At 38.9% G+C, this 16,508-nt stretch overlaps 1 protein-coding gene across 3 annotated transcripts in view; it reads right to left on the reverse strand.

The window, feature by feature from the left end:
• Positions 1-16,508, reverse strand: part of LOC149775943 (uncharacterized) — a 151,727-nt gene that overhangs the window by 12,273 nt on the left and 122,946 nt on the right. For 2 of the 3 annotated variants that reach the window (XM_089941052.1, XM_089941051.1), the window contains exons 3-5: positions 7,135-7,243; positions 3,542-3,652; positions 612-802 (exon numbers count right to left, since the gene is read on the reverse strand). In XM_089941052.1, coding sequence (XP_089797178.1) covers positions 612-802; positions 3,542-3,652; positions 7,135-7,243 — 411 coding nt within the window. The remainder of the gene's footprint in view (positions 1-611; positions 803-3,541; positions 3,653-7,134; positions 7,244-16,508) is intronic. The other variant, XM_089941053.1, reaches the window with a different exon arrangement.

The raw sequence follows: 16,508 nt of genomic DNA on the forward strand, positions 1-16,508 counted from the left end.
TCAAACTATTTTCTGAAAAAATTGTCATCTCTTGACAATAAATTTACATTACAATAGCATGCAATTAAAAATTATAAACAATTTAAAACTGACACACAATTAAATTGAAATAAATATATATTAAATCATATAATAAAATAAAATATACATAACAATATATATATATATATATATATATATATATATATATATATATATATATATATATATATATATATACACACACACATATGTACGTGTGTGTGTGTGTCTTTCTTTCTTGTCTTTATCTTTTGATGCAATCTTCTGTAATGTAGTCTATTGGATGGATCCCGACCATCTACTTGCAGAGTTAAGTCACCCACCAACAAGCAATAAACCTAAGATTTGTAGGTATGGAACTATTCTTCAGCAGAAATATAAAGGTTCAATTTTGTACCTGGAATTTATAATACAGACCTAAATTGATATCCATGCAAATAGCTAGATGAGATTTTATTGGATACCATTTTAGATGAAGTCACCCGCACAGTTCCTTGGTCTAGTTGCCTGCGCACATCGTTACAGTGCATAAGGATGTACGAGTGGAATAAGTGCGAGAGTATCAGGCTAGATAGGGGCATGGTACTTACCATTTCCGGTGTCAAAAAGGGGGGAAACGTCTGAGATTGCTTGCTGGTATTATACTCCATAATGGTGTCCAAGATATAGAATCCGTGTAGTTTCATCTGATCTGCATATTTCAACGGATCTGCTCTGTAATTACTGACCAGGAATTGGGGCAGCCATTGTTCAACAAAAAATTCACTTCCCGTCAACCTGTCTGGTGCATTAATAATACACAAATAAGATTTAATTAAAAATTAATTAAATTACATCCAATCTATCATCAGAAAAAACATCAAGTTGCGATGAGAACGATGTTCTTATATAAAGCAATAAGGTGGACGTGTATTGATGTGTGGATGGATTTTAGCGGTGCGGTGTGCAAGTATGTGTTTGTGTATATATTAGCAGATATTTCCAAGGGGTAGCAACTATAACAAAAAACACTAACCCGACGGTTACATTTAGGTACATACACAATAGTTGTAGATAATAATGGTTAAAGGTCGTTTCTTTAGGGAAACTCGAAAAACTGTTATTAAAAAAATTCATTGTGAGCTTAAACAATATGTTATTGAACACATGCATAACAAAGTGTTGAATTATGGCAACTCGGATTGTAATGCAAGCTTGACTCCGTTGCACATGCGTTTCAGGCAGCGCAGATCGGACAAATGCATACCATATGCTAAATAACTTACGGAAATTCTGCTGAAGTAGCTCTATTATTCGTTTCTTTTACATTCTCTGTACATAACACACTAAACTTGTATAATGCAAAAACCCACACATACATACATACATACATACATACATACATTTTTATACACACAACAGCGTGCTTAATATTGTTTCTTTTACATTTTACATGTATACAGTTTCCAATTTTTGTATTTCTTTTTATTTAACCTATCAGCGACCAGCTTTAGAATTAATTATATCATTCTCACACATATTCCAAAATCACATAGAAATCGGTGACGTTTCTATTCCAAGTTTATTTTTAATCATGTATCAATACATGATGGATGTACTGACAATAGCTGCAGCATTAGCAGTTCCAGGCAAATATTTAAAATAGATTGGGGCCATACTGTGCCAAGGAATATTTAATTCCACAGTTTCTTTGAGATAATTGTATGATTGTATGCATTAATGTTTCATCTTGTAAAGGAATTAGCTGACTCAGCATATTTAATAATCCAAGGTTTGATTAACCGGATGTAATCTTTGCTGAAAAGGTAATAATGTCAGTTAGTCAGTCATACATACAGGAACGCACGCACACACGTACACACTCATGTATACAAAAATGTATGCATGCATACATTTGTCATACAGAACGAAATCCACATATTGTTACACTTACGTACGTTTTCTTTTTCCTTTTCTTTACTATTTAAAAGTTAATTATAATCATGTAACAATATATACGTTCTGACATACGTTGTATCATTATCATCATCCAGCAAATGTTTATAGAAGATCAGTGCCATGCGAAGCCAAATGCTACTTAGCTATAACTAAATATTTGTATGATTGCAGGTATTTAGGTGTTTCGTTTTGTCAGTACTTTAGCTGACACAGTACTACTCTTATTGGTTCATCTTTGTGTTTCACGGTCTTGTCATATCCTGATTTTGATTAATCTTATTTGGGATGTCGTGGGTTCGATCCCCGGCCGAGTCTTACCAAAGAATTACGAAAATGATACTAACAGCTGCCTCGCTTGGCGCTCAGCATTAAGAGGTTAGTGTTAGGACTGGTCGGCCTGGTGTCAGGATATCGTGACTGGGTGGGACATCATGCTACATGTCTGCGGCATGATACCCCAGTGCTAGACATCACTATAAACTGCCACACTACAGACATCGTAGCGATATGACTGAAAAATCGTTAAAAGCTACGTTAAAAAAATCCAAATCCAAATCCATTAATCTAATGCAATATATGTTGAAGAGGAAATAAAGTCAGTCAGTCAGTCATAAACACACAACAACAGCAGCAACAACACCACTTCTATTCACATTTAGCTGTCTTGCAAATAAAGGGTTTGACTATCTCTAATGTAGCGAATGGCCAGTGACTCATCGAGTATGCCCCTCGTACTAATTAACCTCATAACTATTCAAAAATCCAAATTTTCTTCTCAACATCAAATAACAGTCTTGGAATATATACCGAAAAAGAGAATTAATCCAAATTTTACGAAAAATGACGAAGTTATAACATTGTGAATTTTACATATCGTATGGTGAAATCTGTCAAGTTGTATGAGTTTTCACTGTTTGATAGTGTTCGGGTCCGGACAGACAAACGGTGAACAAATTATAATTTAAAGCTGCAAGAAGTGGTTTGAGTGCTCAGCGGTCGATACGAATAATCGATAAAATGCAGCTGATTGACAGTTATCGATAAACCAACGAATACTTACAATATATACTCGATTATCCTGAAATTTCAGAATCACATTGTACGTCTCTTGAAGCATCATGATCTCATACGAAGCACTCCGATTATCTCTAAGCTCTTAATAATTCAAAGATTTTTCTTACTACCCAATCAGGTATGATACCTTGCTTTCAAAATAATCGATAGCTATATTAAATAAATTTAATATATTTGACTATATGTTCTATGAAAGAGAAATGTTTAAATAAATTTACGTACAGCTCGAAAACACAAATACAGGTAGAGAATAAAATAGAGTGTGCCATATGTTAGAGTCTATGTTAATACTAACTGCTATTATACTCAAAGTTTAACTAAATAAGAAAATCATAATATGGCTGACCAGTATAGAACCAGCAGTCAACATGCACTGATCTCGAGTAAATGTGTTACCGCTGAGGCTTAAAAATGTATGTTGGTGACCTTTCTAATGAAAGTTTATAGTTCACATCCTCCATTTCTCCAAATGCTTGTTTGAAGCTTAACTTTTAAATGTTCTCATTACCTTCCTCCAAATCAAAAGAGACAAATATAACTGTGTTAAGTCTATCCAGAGTTTTGGCTCTTTTCGCGACCTCCAACATTGCCGCCACCCCAGATCCGTTGTCATCGACACCTAAAGAAAGAACATTTTTCAGCCAGAATATAATGACGATTATACAACTCGCCTCTTTCAACCTTTTTCTATTTTCCAGCAACCACATTAAATGCTAATTATTAAGTAGAAAATAAATTCTGACTTAGGAAATGTTCACATCGAAATATTGGGTCATTTTCTAATTATTGTTCTTCGTTACAATGTTTAATCTTTAGATTTCCAAACCTTTATCTCTTGGCATCAACTGCGTAGTAAATAATACAGGATTCCCTTACATGGAAAATTTGCTATTATGTGGTTATGCACTAAACACAAAACTTAACATATCTTTGTAAATCGTAATACGTCGGTGACCCTCTTCTGCAATAAGGTATACTATTAACACAGGTACCTACGGTTATCAGGGTTTATGACCAGAACATACACAGAGCACAAATGAATGATTGAATATTAAACACAATGTTCAGACAAGTTCAATCAATCATGAAATACAGGTCACATTAACCACTTTTTGAAATAATGATATACTCATCCACTAGCCAAGTTTCATTAATCTAAGAAGGATATAATCCAAAAACCCATGACAACAAATATCTTACGATAAACACACAAAAAACATAACCAAAGCCAGTATAAGATTCAATATCGATCTTGATGATCTTTTGACGTGACCTTAACGCCGTGATGTAGGATCTATACTTTCGGCTGCTTCCTGTTGTCGACAACTGAATTTGTACCGTTCATTGGTTTCTTTCATTATTGCTAAAGGGTTATAAGGTGTGTTAGTATAAATTTCATGATTATAGCATGACGAATGGATCAGAAGTGAAGATGAAATTCAAACTGTAACAAAGATCGGTGAAGCGTAATTTATGCAGACAAAATGACTTATTTCTGCAGCAGCGAGGAATTATTTCTCATCAACATGAATCCTCTCATCGTATTTGATGATGCTAGATAGGTTAAGATGTATATAGCAATCTCAAAACTGAGTGGTTATGAAATAACTGTAAAACTAGTTATAAAGGCCACAGCGATGTTGTTCATATAGGTGTGGACTAACAGAGGTACACTTTCATCTGCTATAAAAAAGATAAAGATAAAACTCAGATTTAACCAAAGTTATTTATGCGTGAAAATTAGTTAAGTCACATTTATTTAGATGATGATATAACACCAGTCTTAGTGCTTTCTTTCACCAAGATTCCTGATTTCAGGCAAAAGAGTGAGCAGGCAGGGTGCAATATGTCTGTGTGTGCATAAACTGAAGTATAACACACTTAAGTCTGTAAAATACGAGATGTAATTCACAACGATCTTCTTTTGTGTTGTATGGAAGTTATACTTATATTTATGCATAGAGTCTTTTGGTTTCATGATTTTGGTACGAACAGAAGCAGAAGAAATCATATATATATATATATATATATATATATATATATATATATATATATATATATATATATATATATATATATATCTTCATAAAGCGTAGTGATTAAAAGCAAGGATCTTAACCAAGAATGTACAAATAATGCACATACATGTAAAACTTATCTCCCTGCCAGGAAGGTTTCTGATATGAAATCCAGAACAAACTGTTGCTAAGGTCACGGGAAAGAAGCCTGTCTGAGAAACAGCGAGGTCTTTGCATATGCTCTAGCATATACTGACAGCAATGCCAAACTTAAATAAATTTATATGGTACATATGTAAATGAGGAACACATATGTTGGTTTCTTGTCTTGATGAAAGGTTTTCGTTATTAATTTCGGAAGGTAAATTAAGAAATTTTCTCAAACCAGGCCGGCCCTAGGATGTGAGTGGCCAAAGACAGCATGCGGGCTCAAAGCAGCAAGCGATGAAAGCGAAGTCCCAAGCAAAACAACTGCATTGCATGAAAGCGCGGGGCCCAAGGCGATTTGCCCCAGGGCCGGGCCTGCCCCAAACGAAGTGGTTCAATAGTCTATATATAGACCTTCTGAGCGGAACATATATATCGCTGGTAAAGTGTCATTTGGCATTAAACTTAAACATTTTGCAATCTTCACATCTTGTACACATATAGAGAATCTCAAATGGGTAACGATTTAATATTGAATTTATGAAACGAATTTAATAATGTCCAGCTTTTGCAAGCCTTGGCTCGCAAAAGCTGGACATTATTTAACGAGTTTCATAAATTTAATATTAAATCATTACCCATTTGAGATTCTTTCCATCACATAGTTTTATTTCAGTAGAAATTATTTTGACAGAAAGAAGAACGAATAATTTCGTTCATTCTGACAGACGCTGTACCTTTTATTTGTTGTGCGTACAAAATAGTCTCAAACAAAGTTGAAACAGTAAAATTATATTATACATTTTTGATAACTATAAATCAAAGAATAAGCGTCCATCCAAATAATCAGAACATTTTACAAAAGACAAAACATTTGTCAACACAAAATATCCAGTGCGTGTCATGTCACATTGTTGGATACGGTGCACAGTACCGGTTTGAGTTGGCCTACACGACACAGCGAGAGTGCTTACTTTTAAATTCCAAATCACAACTAAACATTACATTGTTGCGATATTTTTGTGAAAAGAAGATTACTGGACGCAGAAATACACATATTTTCTGTAATGTATATGTGACCGGATACTTGCAGTATTCGATTTGGAACATAAGATTGTACAAAAGACGTAAACAAATCTCTTTTTGAGGCGGACTTGCATCATAGATTTACCGAGTAAATATGATGTGGTTGGATAAAGTTCTGTCAGTTGGTGAGTCCGGTTTATGTCTTCATTCTTCCGTGAACAATGGTGAGTTTATTTACTTCAGTAAGTTCACATTTAAACCAAACTTGTATATAGGGTGGATTCCATGCTGCATATATAACCGTCCATCCATCCCCATCCCACCCTCGTTATCATCTAAGCAATACCGGTAGTTTTACTTGTTGTTACTGTTCTTGTCTTGGGGGTTTTGCCATTTTTTATGTTATAATATGTTACACATGACATAACAAACCCCTGTGGGGGTAAATTGACAATATTGAAACAGACAATGACATATTTTTCCAATTCTCTTTTGCGAGTCGAGTCAAAAAATGGCGGCGAAAAATGTTCAATGACAACAAAAACATCCAGCAGGCGGGGTTAAAAATGTTTTCTTACGATCGCAGCCAATCAGTAAAGAGAATAATGCACAATAATTTCGTGCACTTTTTTAGACCAATCAGAATCGCATAAAGTGATATGTTCACGTGTATACTATCAATAGTATGACACTGCATACACTGTAGGGAAGGTGTGCCGACTCTGTGATAATAATCAATATGTCACGTTGGATTAACAACACCGATATCTTATAGACTTAAATTATCACAATGAAGCCTGAAACTAAACTATTGTTAATACGGATAGTCTTTGATTTAGATTGGCCACACATGACTTGTTCATAATTGTCTGAACAAAAGTGTTCATAATTGTTGGCACTAAAGTGATACCTGAGGAATTTCTGACGGTGTCATAATGTGCACCGATCCCTGCAATTCTGTCTTTGAAAGTACCAAAGCGTTTTCCTTTCAGTATTCCAATAATGTTGGACCCCGTTACCTGCAAAAAATGGGTAAAAAATGTATTTCTTCAGCAAAAATGATTTGTTAATAAAGATATGCATGAAGCAAATAAATAGTTACAACTGGTCTTTACGAAGTGAAAGGCAATATATTTTGCTGTTCACAAGAAAATGAGGTCGCTCACAATAGATATAGATACATTGGAAACAATGACAGGTATGTCAATTTGTTCTGAACTACGCAATATTTTATCATGAGGGAGACTGACAAACAGCGGGGGGAGGGGGCAACTTAAATATAATATATTACACTTGTTGTTGTTCTTTATGGTAGGTATAACTCAATACTTCCGTCCAAGATAGGCTAAACATGGCGGCCAGTATAACTGGTGGAAGAAGAACCCTGGAAAACCCGGGAAGAACCACCGACCCACGAGAAGCTACTGGCGAGCTTTCTCACGTATCCACGTTAGCCGAGGCTGAGACTCTAACCTACGCAGACAGAAGCGTGATGGCAGTGATCCGAAAAGATCAGCGCTTTGGACCACTTGGCCACTAGGGGCCCCCATCACACTTGTAAAGGAGCGAACATTCGTTCCTTTACTAATAAACGTAGGACAAAATGGACATTTGAAAGTGGCTTTATATTCGAAATAAAAGTTGATACTAAGCTCACAACTAGAAGGGATAATTAACATAATCAGATTAAAAACATTAGCACAAATAAACTTACGTGGTCATTAAAAATTTCTAAGATGGAAGGAAGAAGAGTGGTAGAACCGATGAAATAATAAATGAAAATAAAGGGAAACGAAAGGCAGGAATGAAGAGTGAAATGGAGAGAGAGAGAGAGAGAGAGAGAGAGAGAGAGAGAGAGAGAGAACGAAAGGCAAGGATTATGTGGGTATGTTTGAGAGAGGGGGAGGGGCAACCTAAATAAGGGGATAAAAATGGTTTCTAATCGAAATATCGCCCGCAATCTCGAAGCGGTCCTCAAATGTTTTTTCCTGACATAATACCCCAGAATCCCAGGTCCGGCACGAAATAACGTCCCAGATTCCGTCTCATGAACGAAGAATGTGGGTGAATAAGGAATAAAATCCCATATAAAAGTTACCTCTTATCGTGAGAGAAGGAAGAGCCGGAAAAAGGTGAAGTTTCCCGATAAAAAAATATAAAACATTCCCGTTAAAGAATATTGTCACACATTTATCGGGGAACATCGTTCTGCAGATGTTTCTCAAGGGCAACAGAGGAGACCGATAAAACATTCTCGGGTACACAATGGAAAAGAAGTTTATTCAGCGCAGTGAAATTCTACGTCTAGCGGCTATTGAATGAAAATGACATGGAGATTTTAATACCGGTTACCCACGTGAATCAACGCCCCAACAAATAATATACAACACTAGTGAAGTGGGACCCCCTGGCGACAATGGGAATTAACATTACGGACCCCCCCCCCCCCGCGGGACTGTTTAGCGACAAGATTTATAGGGACTAGGGGAATTCGAATTACCAGACCCCCTTGGGACTGTTTAGCGACAAGACTTTGAAATACACTCTGGGACTGTATAGCGACAAGGGAAATATAGTGTCTGACGTCACTGTAGGGAAATCGGTAACACTGTAGCAACTAGGGGCAGGTGACGTCACAGGACTGAGCAGAGGTAGAGATTGATATAACACATATACAAACACATATACAACAGACAAAACACTGACACAACATTTAAATTTTTTGTAGGGTTAGGCAAGAAAGTCAATTTCTTTTCGAGGCATATGAGGGGCACTGAAAAGGGCCTTTGGGTTTATGTTAACATTATTCCGTTAACATAGAGGGCATCGTATAATAATAATAAAAATAATGAGGACTTTGTATAGCGCCTAATCTTTAGAAGCTCTAAGCGCTTTACAACATTAGACAACACCTATAAGATAAAAAAACATAATGATATGATTTCAAAAACAAACACCATGGAATTAGAAAACATTAAAAATCATGCTGAGAATATTTAAGGTAGGAAACATTATTAGGTCTTTAAGTTTGTTCTTGCAGTCGAAATAATTGAGTTTTGAGAGCCCTCTTGAATGTGATCACTGAGTCTTTGTGTCTAAATTCAGTGGGCAATTCATTCCACGTGGCTGGGACCTGGTATGCAAAGGAACGCTGTCCATATGAATTTGTTTTCATAGTGGGAATAATGAGTATACGATTGTCGGAAGAGGAGCGTAAGTATCTTGCTGGTGTGTACACATGGGTGAGGTCGGATAGGTATGTTGGACTAGAGTCCGACAGTGAAACGTAGTACAGAGAACAAATTCTGTGTTTGATTCTGGATCGAATGGATAACCAGTGTAGGGTACAGAGCAGCGGGGAGGTGTGCTCTGATCGTGGTACTCTAAGTTTGATCCGAGCAGGTGTGTTTTGAACTTTTTGAAGTTTCTGGAGCAGATATTGAGATGAAACAGACATAATTGAGTTACAATAATCCAGTGTAGAAAGTACTAATGAATACACAAGTGTTTTAGTGGCATCAACTGAAAGATATTTGCGAATTGAGCTGATGCGTCTCAGCTCAAGATATGCAGCTTTGCATATGTTCATGACATGTTGGTGCATTGTAAGAGTACTGTCCAGAGCAACACTTAGGTTTCGTACTTATTGTGTGAATTTAATGTTGGTGTTGCTGATATTTATTATTTGAGGTAAAGGATGTGAATGAGAAAGTCTTTGTGTTGTGATCAGAATGGCCTCAGTTTTATCATCATTCATCTGCAGCTTGTTACATATCATCCATGATTTCACATCAGAAATGCACCTCTCTACACCTTGGATGGTAGCATCAACTTCAGTTGGGTGGCTAGATTTGTATATTTGGGTGTCATCAGCGTACAATTGATGGGACACTGGATGATGATCTATGACACTTGAGAGCGACTGAGTTTATAGAATGAAGAGAACAGGTCCAAGAACAGACACCCGTGGAACACCACAGCATAGATCAACTGGGCTGGAGTGTATTCCATTTGCAGACACAATTTGTGTCCTGTTGACCAAGTAGGACTTGAACCAAAGTAAAGCTGTATCATGAATGCCAAATACATGCTGGAGACGGTAAAGTAATATATCATGGTCTATTGTGTCAAGTCCTGCAGATAAATCAAGGAGGGTGAGGACTGTAATCTTTCCGCTATCCAAAGCAGAGAGAATGTTATTAACTACTTTTAGAAGAGTAGTTTCAGTACTGTGGCAAGGGCGATATGCAGATTGTACATTGCTAAAAAGACTGTTTGAATTTAGATGAGATACAAGCTGGGATATAACAACCTTTTCTAAGATTTTTGATATGAATGGAAGATTGTTGTTGTTGTTGTTGTGGGGTTTAACGCCATTTTTCAGCACACGATAGGCTATACATGGCGGCCAGTATTAATGGTGGAGGAAGAACCCGGGAAAACCTCGGAAAGAACCACCGACCCACGAGAAGCTACTGGCAAGCTTTCTCACATACCCACATTGACTGAATCTGAGACTCGAACCTGCGCAGACAGAGGTGAAATGGCAGTGATTCGTAACGGAGAGCGCTTTAGACCACTCGGCCACTCGGGGCCCCGAATGGAAGATTAGAAACTGGGCGGTAGTTCTTTAAATCGTTATGGTCTAGTGTTGGTTTCTTCAGCAGAGGCTTTACAATTTCAGTTTTGAAAAATGACGGGAATTCCCTGGATGAGAGAGAGGTATTAATAACATCAGTTAGTGAAGGCAATACTGGATCTAAGCACTCAAGCAGCAGAGATGTTGGAATTGGATCAAGTTCACATGACTTTGGTGCACTCTTCATCAGGATAGTACGTACGAAATCTATAGAGACAGATTAAAATGCTGCTAATGGTTGCCGCTAAAATTCTGTATCCCAACTATATGGTGACGACGAGTCAATTGAAATTGTGGTGTCAAGCTTATCTCTAATGGTATGTAGTTCGTCACAGAAGAAATTTGCAAACATGTCCGGAAGGTCGACTGGAGAGAAGGTAGTTGGAAGTGGTGTAGACTTGTTCCTTGACATTAGCTTGTTAGTAATCTTCTTTTCCTCAAACTTTGCCTCACTTCTGGTCCATAAATCAAAACCCTCTTTAAACAGCCTTGCCTCTCCACATAAATTCTTCTCTTCCAAACGCTTGTATCCGTCATCTTGACAATGGTCCACGATGATCTGACCTACATGGGTAAGTTCGTACGGAACAGCATTGAAGATACGAGAGTAGAGGATTCTACGTCGGTTCACATCTTGTGACGAGAACAAGTGAAGGAATGCAACGAACTGCGGTTATTTATAGGGGAAGGGTGGATCGAAACGGATTGAGTTCATTCACCAATCCATACACGCGTTACAAAATTCAGTCAGTCGTCCAATCCGAAGAGGGCAGTTTGTGACGTCACATTCCCTGTATAGAAGCGCTAGCGTGTGTGCGCAGTCAATCCATGCGGCAGTTTTCAAACATGACATAAACTAAGAAGACGATGAATTGGAGTGCACCGGCCGTGGAAACGAAAAGCGATGGAATAGCATCGACTACCCAAGTCAACCCGGACTTACTTCCAGAAGAGGTTAATTTTAATTGGGATTTTGTGGCTTTTCTTTCGCAAAAATTTGTTCTGGAACCAGTACCTTCGCCACCTTCTCCTTTACCACAACAAGAGAATTTTAAACAGAGACAGAACGAAGAATTGTAGAAATTTATGCAGCAGCAAAAGGAAGCAGAACAAGCTTTTCTCCTTCAGCAACAACAGCAAGAAGAAGAGGTAAGAAGGAAACAACAAGAAGAAGCAGCACAGAAGCAAGGGTGTGAATGTCAAACGGTCACGGTACTGTTAGACATTTTAACAGAGTTAAGAAGTCTGAAACAAATGTATCAGAGCTAAACAACCCAAACCTGTGACTACGCCTGCCATACCACCCTTAGTGATTTCGATCAAATCATCATCAACAGTACGCAGTCCAGAAGAAGGCTTTCGCCGTGGCAAAGGCTTAAGACAGTTAAAGTTGATTGCTTGCTAATTTTGTTGTTTAAACAAACAAATACACAAAAGGTCCTTTTCAGGGCCACCCATTTCTATCGAAAAGAGATAATATTTCAATTGCCAACATCAATTAAAACTCAAAAAGCCCTTTTTGCCCTTATGGTTCGTGGGAATGTATGAGTGCATGAGTGTAGATTCTTATTCTAAAAATTAAAACCAAGAGACACTTACTTTTTATGCTTGATCTATTCTGGTACATATTTTACAATCCAATTCACAGCACAACATAGCACTTTAGGAAGTTCTTAGGATTCTTCTGTCTCTTTGTTCACTCTCTCTGTTTTTTTAAATTTCTTCACTTTCGCATTTTTCCTCCACTTCTTCCTCACTTTCTCCTCTTCTTCTTTTCTTCTCATGTTTCTCTTTCTGCACGTGTCTGGGTTTTTCCTTGGGGGAGGTTACCTCTTCTTCCTGTCCATTACCCCGATTTTCTTCTTCTTGTTCCAGTTGTTTCTTAGGGCATTTTGAAGACCAATGTCCTTTTTCTTGACAATGATCACATGTATCTTGACTTTTGTCTCTTCTATCCCCTGTTGTTTTTTTTGTGACGGTCTGGAAACTCTGAAGACCAATGCCCTTTCTTCTTACAGATATAGCAAGTATTTTGACTTTTATCTCGAAAGGAGGGTGAATAGTCCGTCGGTTTGTCTGCAGAAAATTTTCTGATGACCCCTCGCAAAGCTGTGATCAAAAGTTCGATCTGTGTAGGCTCTTCCATCGTTCTGCTCAGTTTGAGACTGAAATAAATATGGGAAGGCAAGACACACACCCTTTATATATACGCTGGTCTGCCATAGATATAAAGTGACAAATGGTGTTTAAAATTAGTCATTTGACTTTTCACAGTCAAGATGAAACGATCGAATCAATTCGAGAAGAAAGAAGAAGAAAGTAAGAGGCAGAAACGTGATGTATCGCCTCACACAAAGCTGAAGTCTTGGCACAAATTCATGCCAGTGATTTTGAAGATGACATGAGTGAACCAGAATCCAGACCCAGCGATTCTACACCCATAGTAAACCCACATTCGAAAGACGGAAAAGCGCTCCTCTAGAAAATTTAGAACCACGGCTTACACTTACAATGTGAAGTTGAATGAATTCAAGGCCGATGTACCAGTGGAGAAAACAGAGGGCTTCGTCACCGAGGTGTGGGATTCTTTGTTCACCACACTGAAACACCAATGTCAAGCCAAAGGAGACGATCGCTTGAGACTTTCCATTCATCACGACGGTTTGAAATCCATTGTTTGAATCGAGTTTAGTAGCCCAGCAGAATTTACACCTTCCAAAGTCATGGACAAGATACAACACGTGCAACAATCCAATGACCAATTTCACATCACCGATGGAAAAGCCACACTGTTCATGACTCAAGTCTCTCTCCACAAGGGGACCGGACAAGTGTTATTGGTAGACGACCTTCGAAGCACCAAAAGAGCCTCGTCCAAATTAACAACCCTCAAGACCAGATGTGTTTAGCCCGTGCCAACGTGGTGGGACGAACGTATGCCAACAAGAACGCCACGGTAGAATGGAAAAGAGCTTGGAAAACTATTCAAAAATCGGACCGAGCCAAATACGAAGTGAAGCAGAACTCCTGTTACAACAAGCCGGCCTGTCCAAAGACACACCCTGTGGCATTCCTGAATTGCAAAAATTGCAAGATGTCCTAGCTCCACGCTACACCTTGAAAGTGCACCCTCAAGAAGTGCGCGGGTCTATGTTGTTTCGAGGCAAAGATTTGAAGGATGGAAAATACATTCACGTCTATTATCACAATGAACATTTCGATACCATTACCAGTATCACCGCATTCGTGGGATACGGTTGTTACTCTGAGAAATGTGACTATGGCTATAACAATCGAGAGCAACACAAACATTGTGGATCGAAATGCTCAGGATGTTTGGCCTCTCAACCCTGTCTGGAGGAAGGACAAGAACGAGTGCATTGTCCTGCTTGTCTGCGCACGTTTGTCAGCCCTGCCTGTTACCAACAACATTTGAAGACACAAGGTTCACAGCAGAAATGTGCTTGTCAACTGCTGAGATTGTGTCATACTTGTGGACAAGGCATATGTACCAATAATGCCAAGCCACATGTATGTTCAGGAAAGAAACGATGTCACATTTGTCACCAAATCGTAAACTGGAACATTAACGCTACATTCAGAAATACCAACCACAGCAAGAGGAAGATGACAAGAAGAAAGGGACTTTCATTTTTTCGATTTCGAATGCATGCAAGAGACCGGCATTCACATTCCTAATTTCTGCCTGGCTCATCGAGAGTGCGAAAAGTGCATCCAAGAGCGTATCTTTACTCATTGCCATCACTGCAGCAAGATTCCTGGAGGACGTGAAAGAAATCTTTCGGGGACCGAATACGTTGGCCAATTTTGCCCGATGGATCTTAGAGCCCATCGACGAGACGTGGAGCCAAGATGACATCGAACGTTACGGAGATTGTAAGCGTCATGCCACGGTGATGGCCCACAATTTCTCGGGATACGATGGACAGTTTCTTCTCAGATACTATACGGAACATGGCACCGAGCGTCCTAAAGTCACTTTGAATGGAGCCAAAATCATTTTCATGCAAAAGGGACAAGTACTGTTCAAAAATTCGATGAGTTATTTGGCCATGCCTTTGAGTCGAATGCATAAAACGTTTGGAATGACAGAAATGGCTAAAGGATACTTTCCACACTTTTACAATACCGAAGCCAATCAACACGCCGTTCTACCACATTTGCCTGAGGCTAAAGACTACGACCCCGACAACATGCGTACCGAACAACGAGAAGCTTTCTACGCTTGGGACCAGGCTCACGCCTCGGACCCTTTCGACTTTTAGGAAGAAATGTTAAAGTATTGTTAAAGTTCCGACGTGAACATTTTACGGCGTTGCTGTGGAAAATTTCGAGAACTGTTCATGGAACACGGAGGGGTCGATCCTTTGAAAGAAGCTTTCACCATTGCCAAAGCATGTTCTTTAGTGTACAGACATCGATTCATGTCTGAAAACACCCTGGCTGTCATCAGCCCTCAAACGACCAACTTTGTCAAACGTCAATACTCGGTCAAAGCCCTACGCAGGTTACGTTACTTGTGCGACAAGGAAGACAAACGGATTCAGCACGCCCGCAACGGCGGAGACGAAAAGAGCATCGGAGCATATTCGGTAGGTGGCTGGGACTTAGAAAATACCAAGATCGTGTACGAGTTTAACGGTTGCTTATTTCACGGGTTGTCCCGTCTGTTACCCTGAACGTGGCACTAAAATCATTTTTTACAACGAACCATGGAAGACTTGTACCAGGCCACTTGTCAGCGACGTCTAAAGTTAGAACAGCAAGGATACCAAGTGGTGGAAATGTGGGAACACGAGTAGGATTACGGTTTGAAAACTGATCCCAAGTTTAAACGCATCGTAGAAAGTTACAAGTTGATGGACCCCCTGAACCCGATGGACATTTTGTACGGAGGAAGGACAAATGCCACCTGTTTGCTGTACCATGCTAATGAAGAGAAAGGAGAAGAAATCAAATACTTGGACGTGTGCTCGCTGTATCCCTACGTATGCAAATATTGTCGTTTTCCTGCAGGGCACCCGCAACTGCTGACAGAACACATCGACCTGGACCACATTCGACAATACAAAGGCTTAATCAAGTGCAACGTTTTGCCTCCCACCGACTTGTATTATCCCGTGTTACCTCACCATTGCCAAGGCAAACTGTTTTTTCCCTTGTGCCGTACTTGTGCTGAAACGTGTAACCAATACCAGCCATGTCAGCACACCCACGAAGAAGGCACCTTGAATGGGAACGTGGGTCAGAGTGGAATTGTTCAAAGTTCTGGAAGTGTACGAAATTTACCACTTTCCCAAAATACAAAAATACCACAAAGGCGACGAGACTCAGAAAGGCATTTTCGCAGACTACGTGGATGCCTTTTTGAAACTGAAACAAGAAGCCAGTGGCTATCCTTCCTGGTGTCACACTCCCGAAGATGATAAGACATTCAAAGAGAAATTCTGGGAGCACGAAGTTATCGCTTTAGACCATATCGAGAAAAATGAAGGCAGGCGATCGTTTGCCAAAGGGATGTTAAATTGCTTGTGGGGCAAAATGGCACAACGATCGTGTTTACCCAAGACGGAATATTTGACAGATCCTTCCCGCTACTGCCAGATGATTCACGACAAAACCAA

The sequence above is a fragment of the Sinohyriopsis cumingii genome, chromosome 18 (assembly GCF_028554795.1).
Source record: "Sinohyriopsis cumingii isolate HCF-2022 chromosome 18, ASM2855479v2, whole genome shotgun sequence".
NCBI lineage: Eukaryota > Metazoa > Mollusca > Bivalvia > Unionida > Unionidae > Sinohyriopsis > Sinohyriopsis cumingii.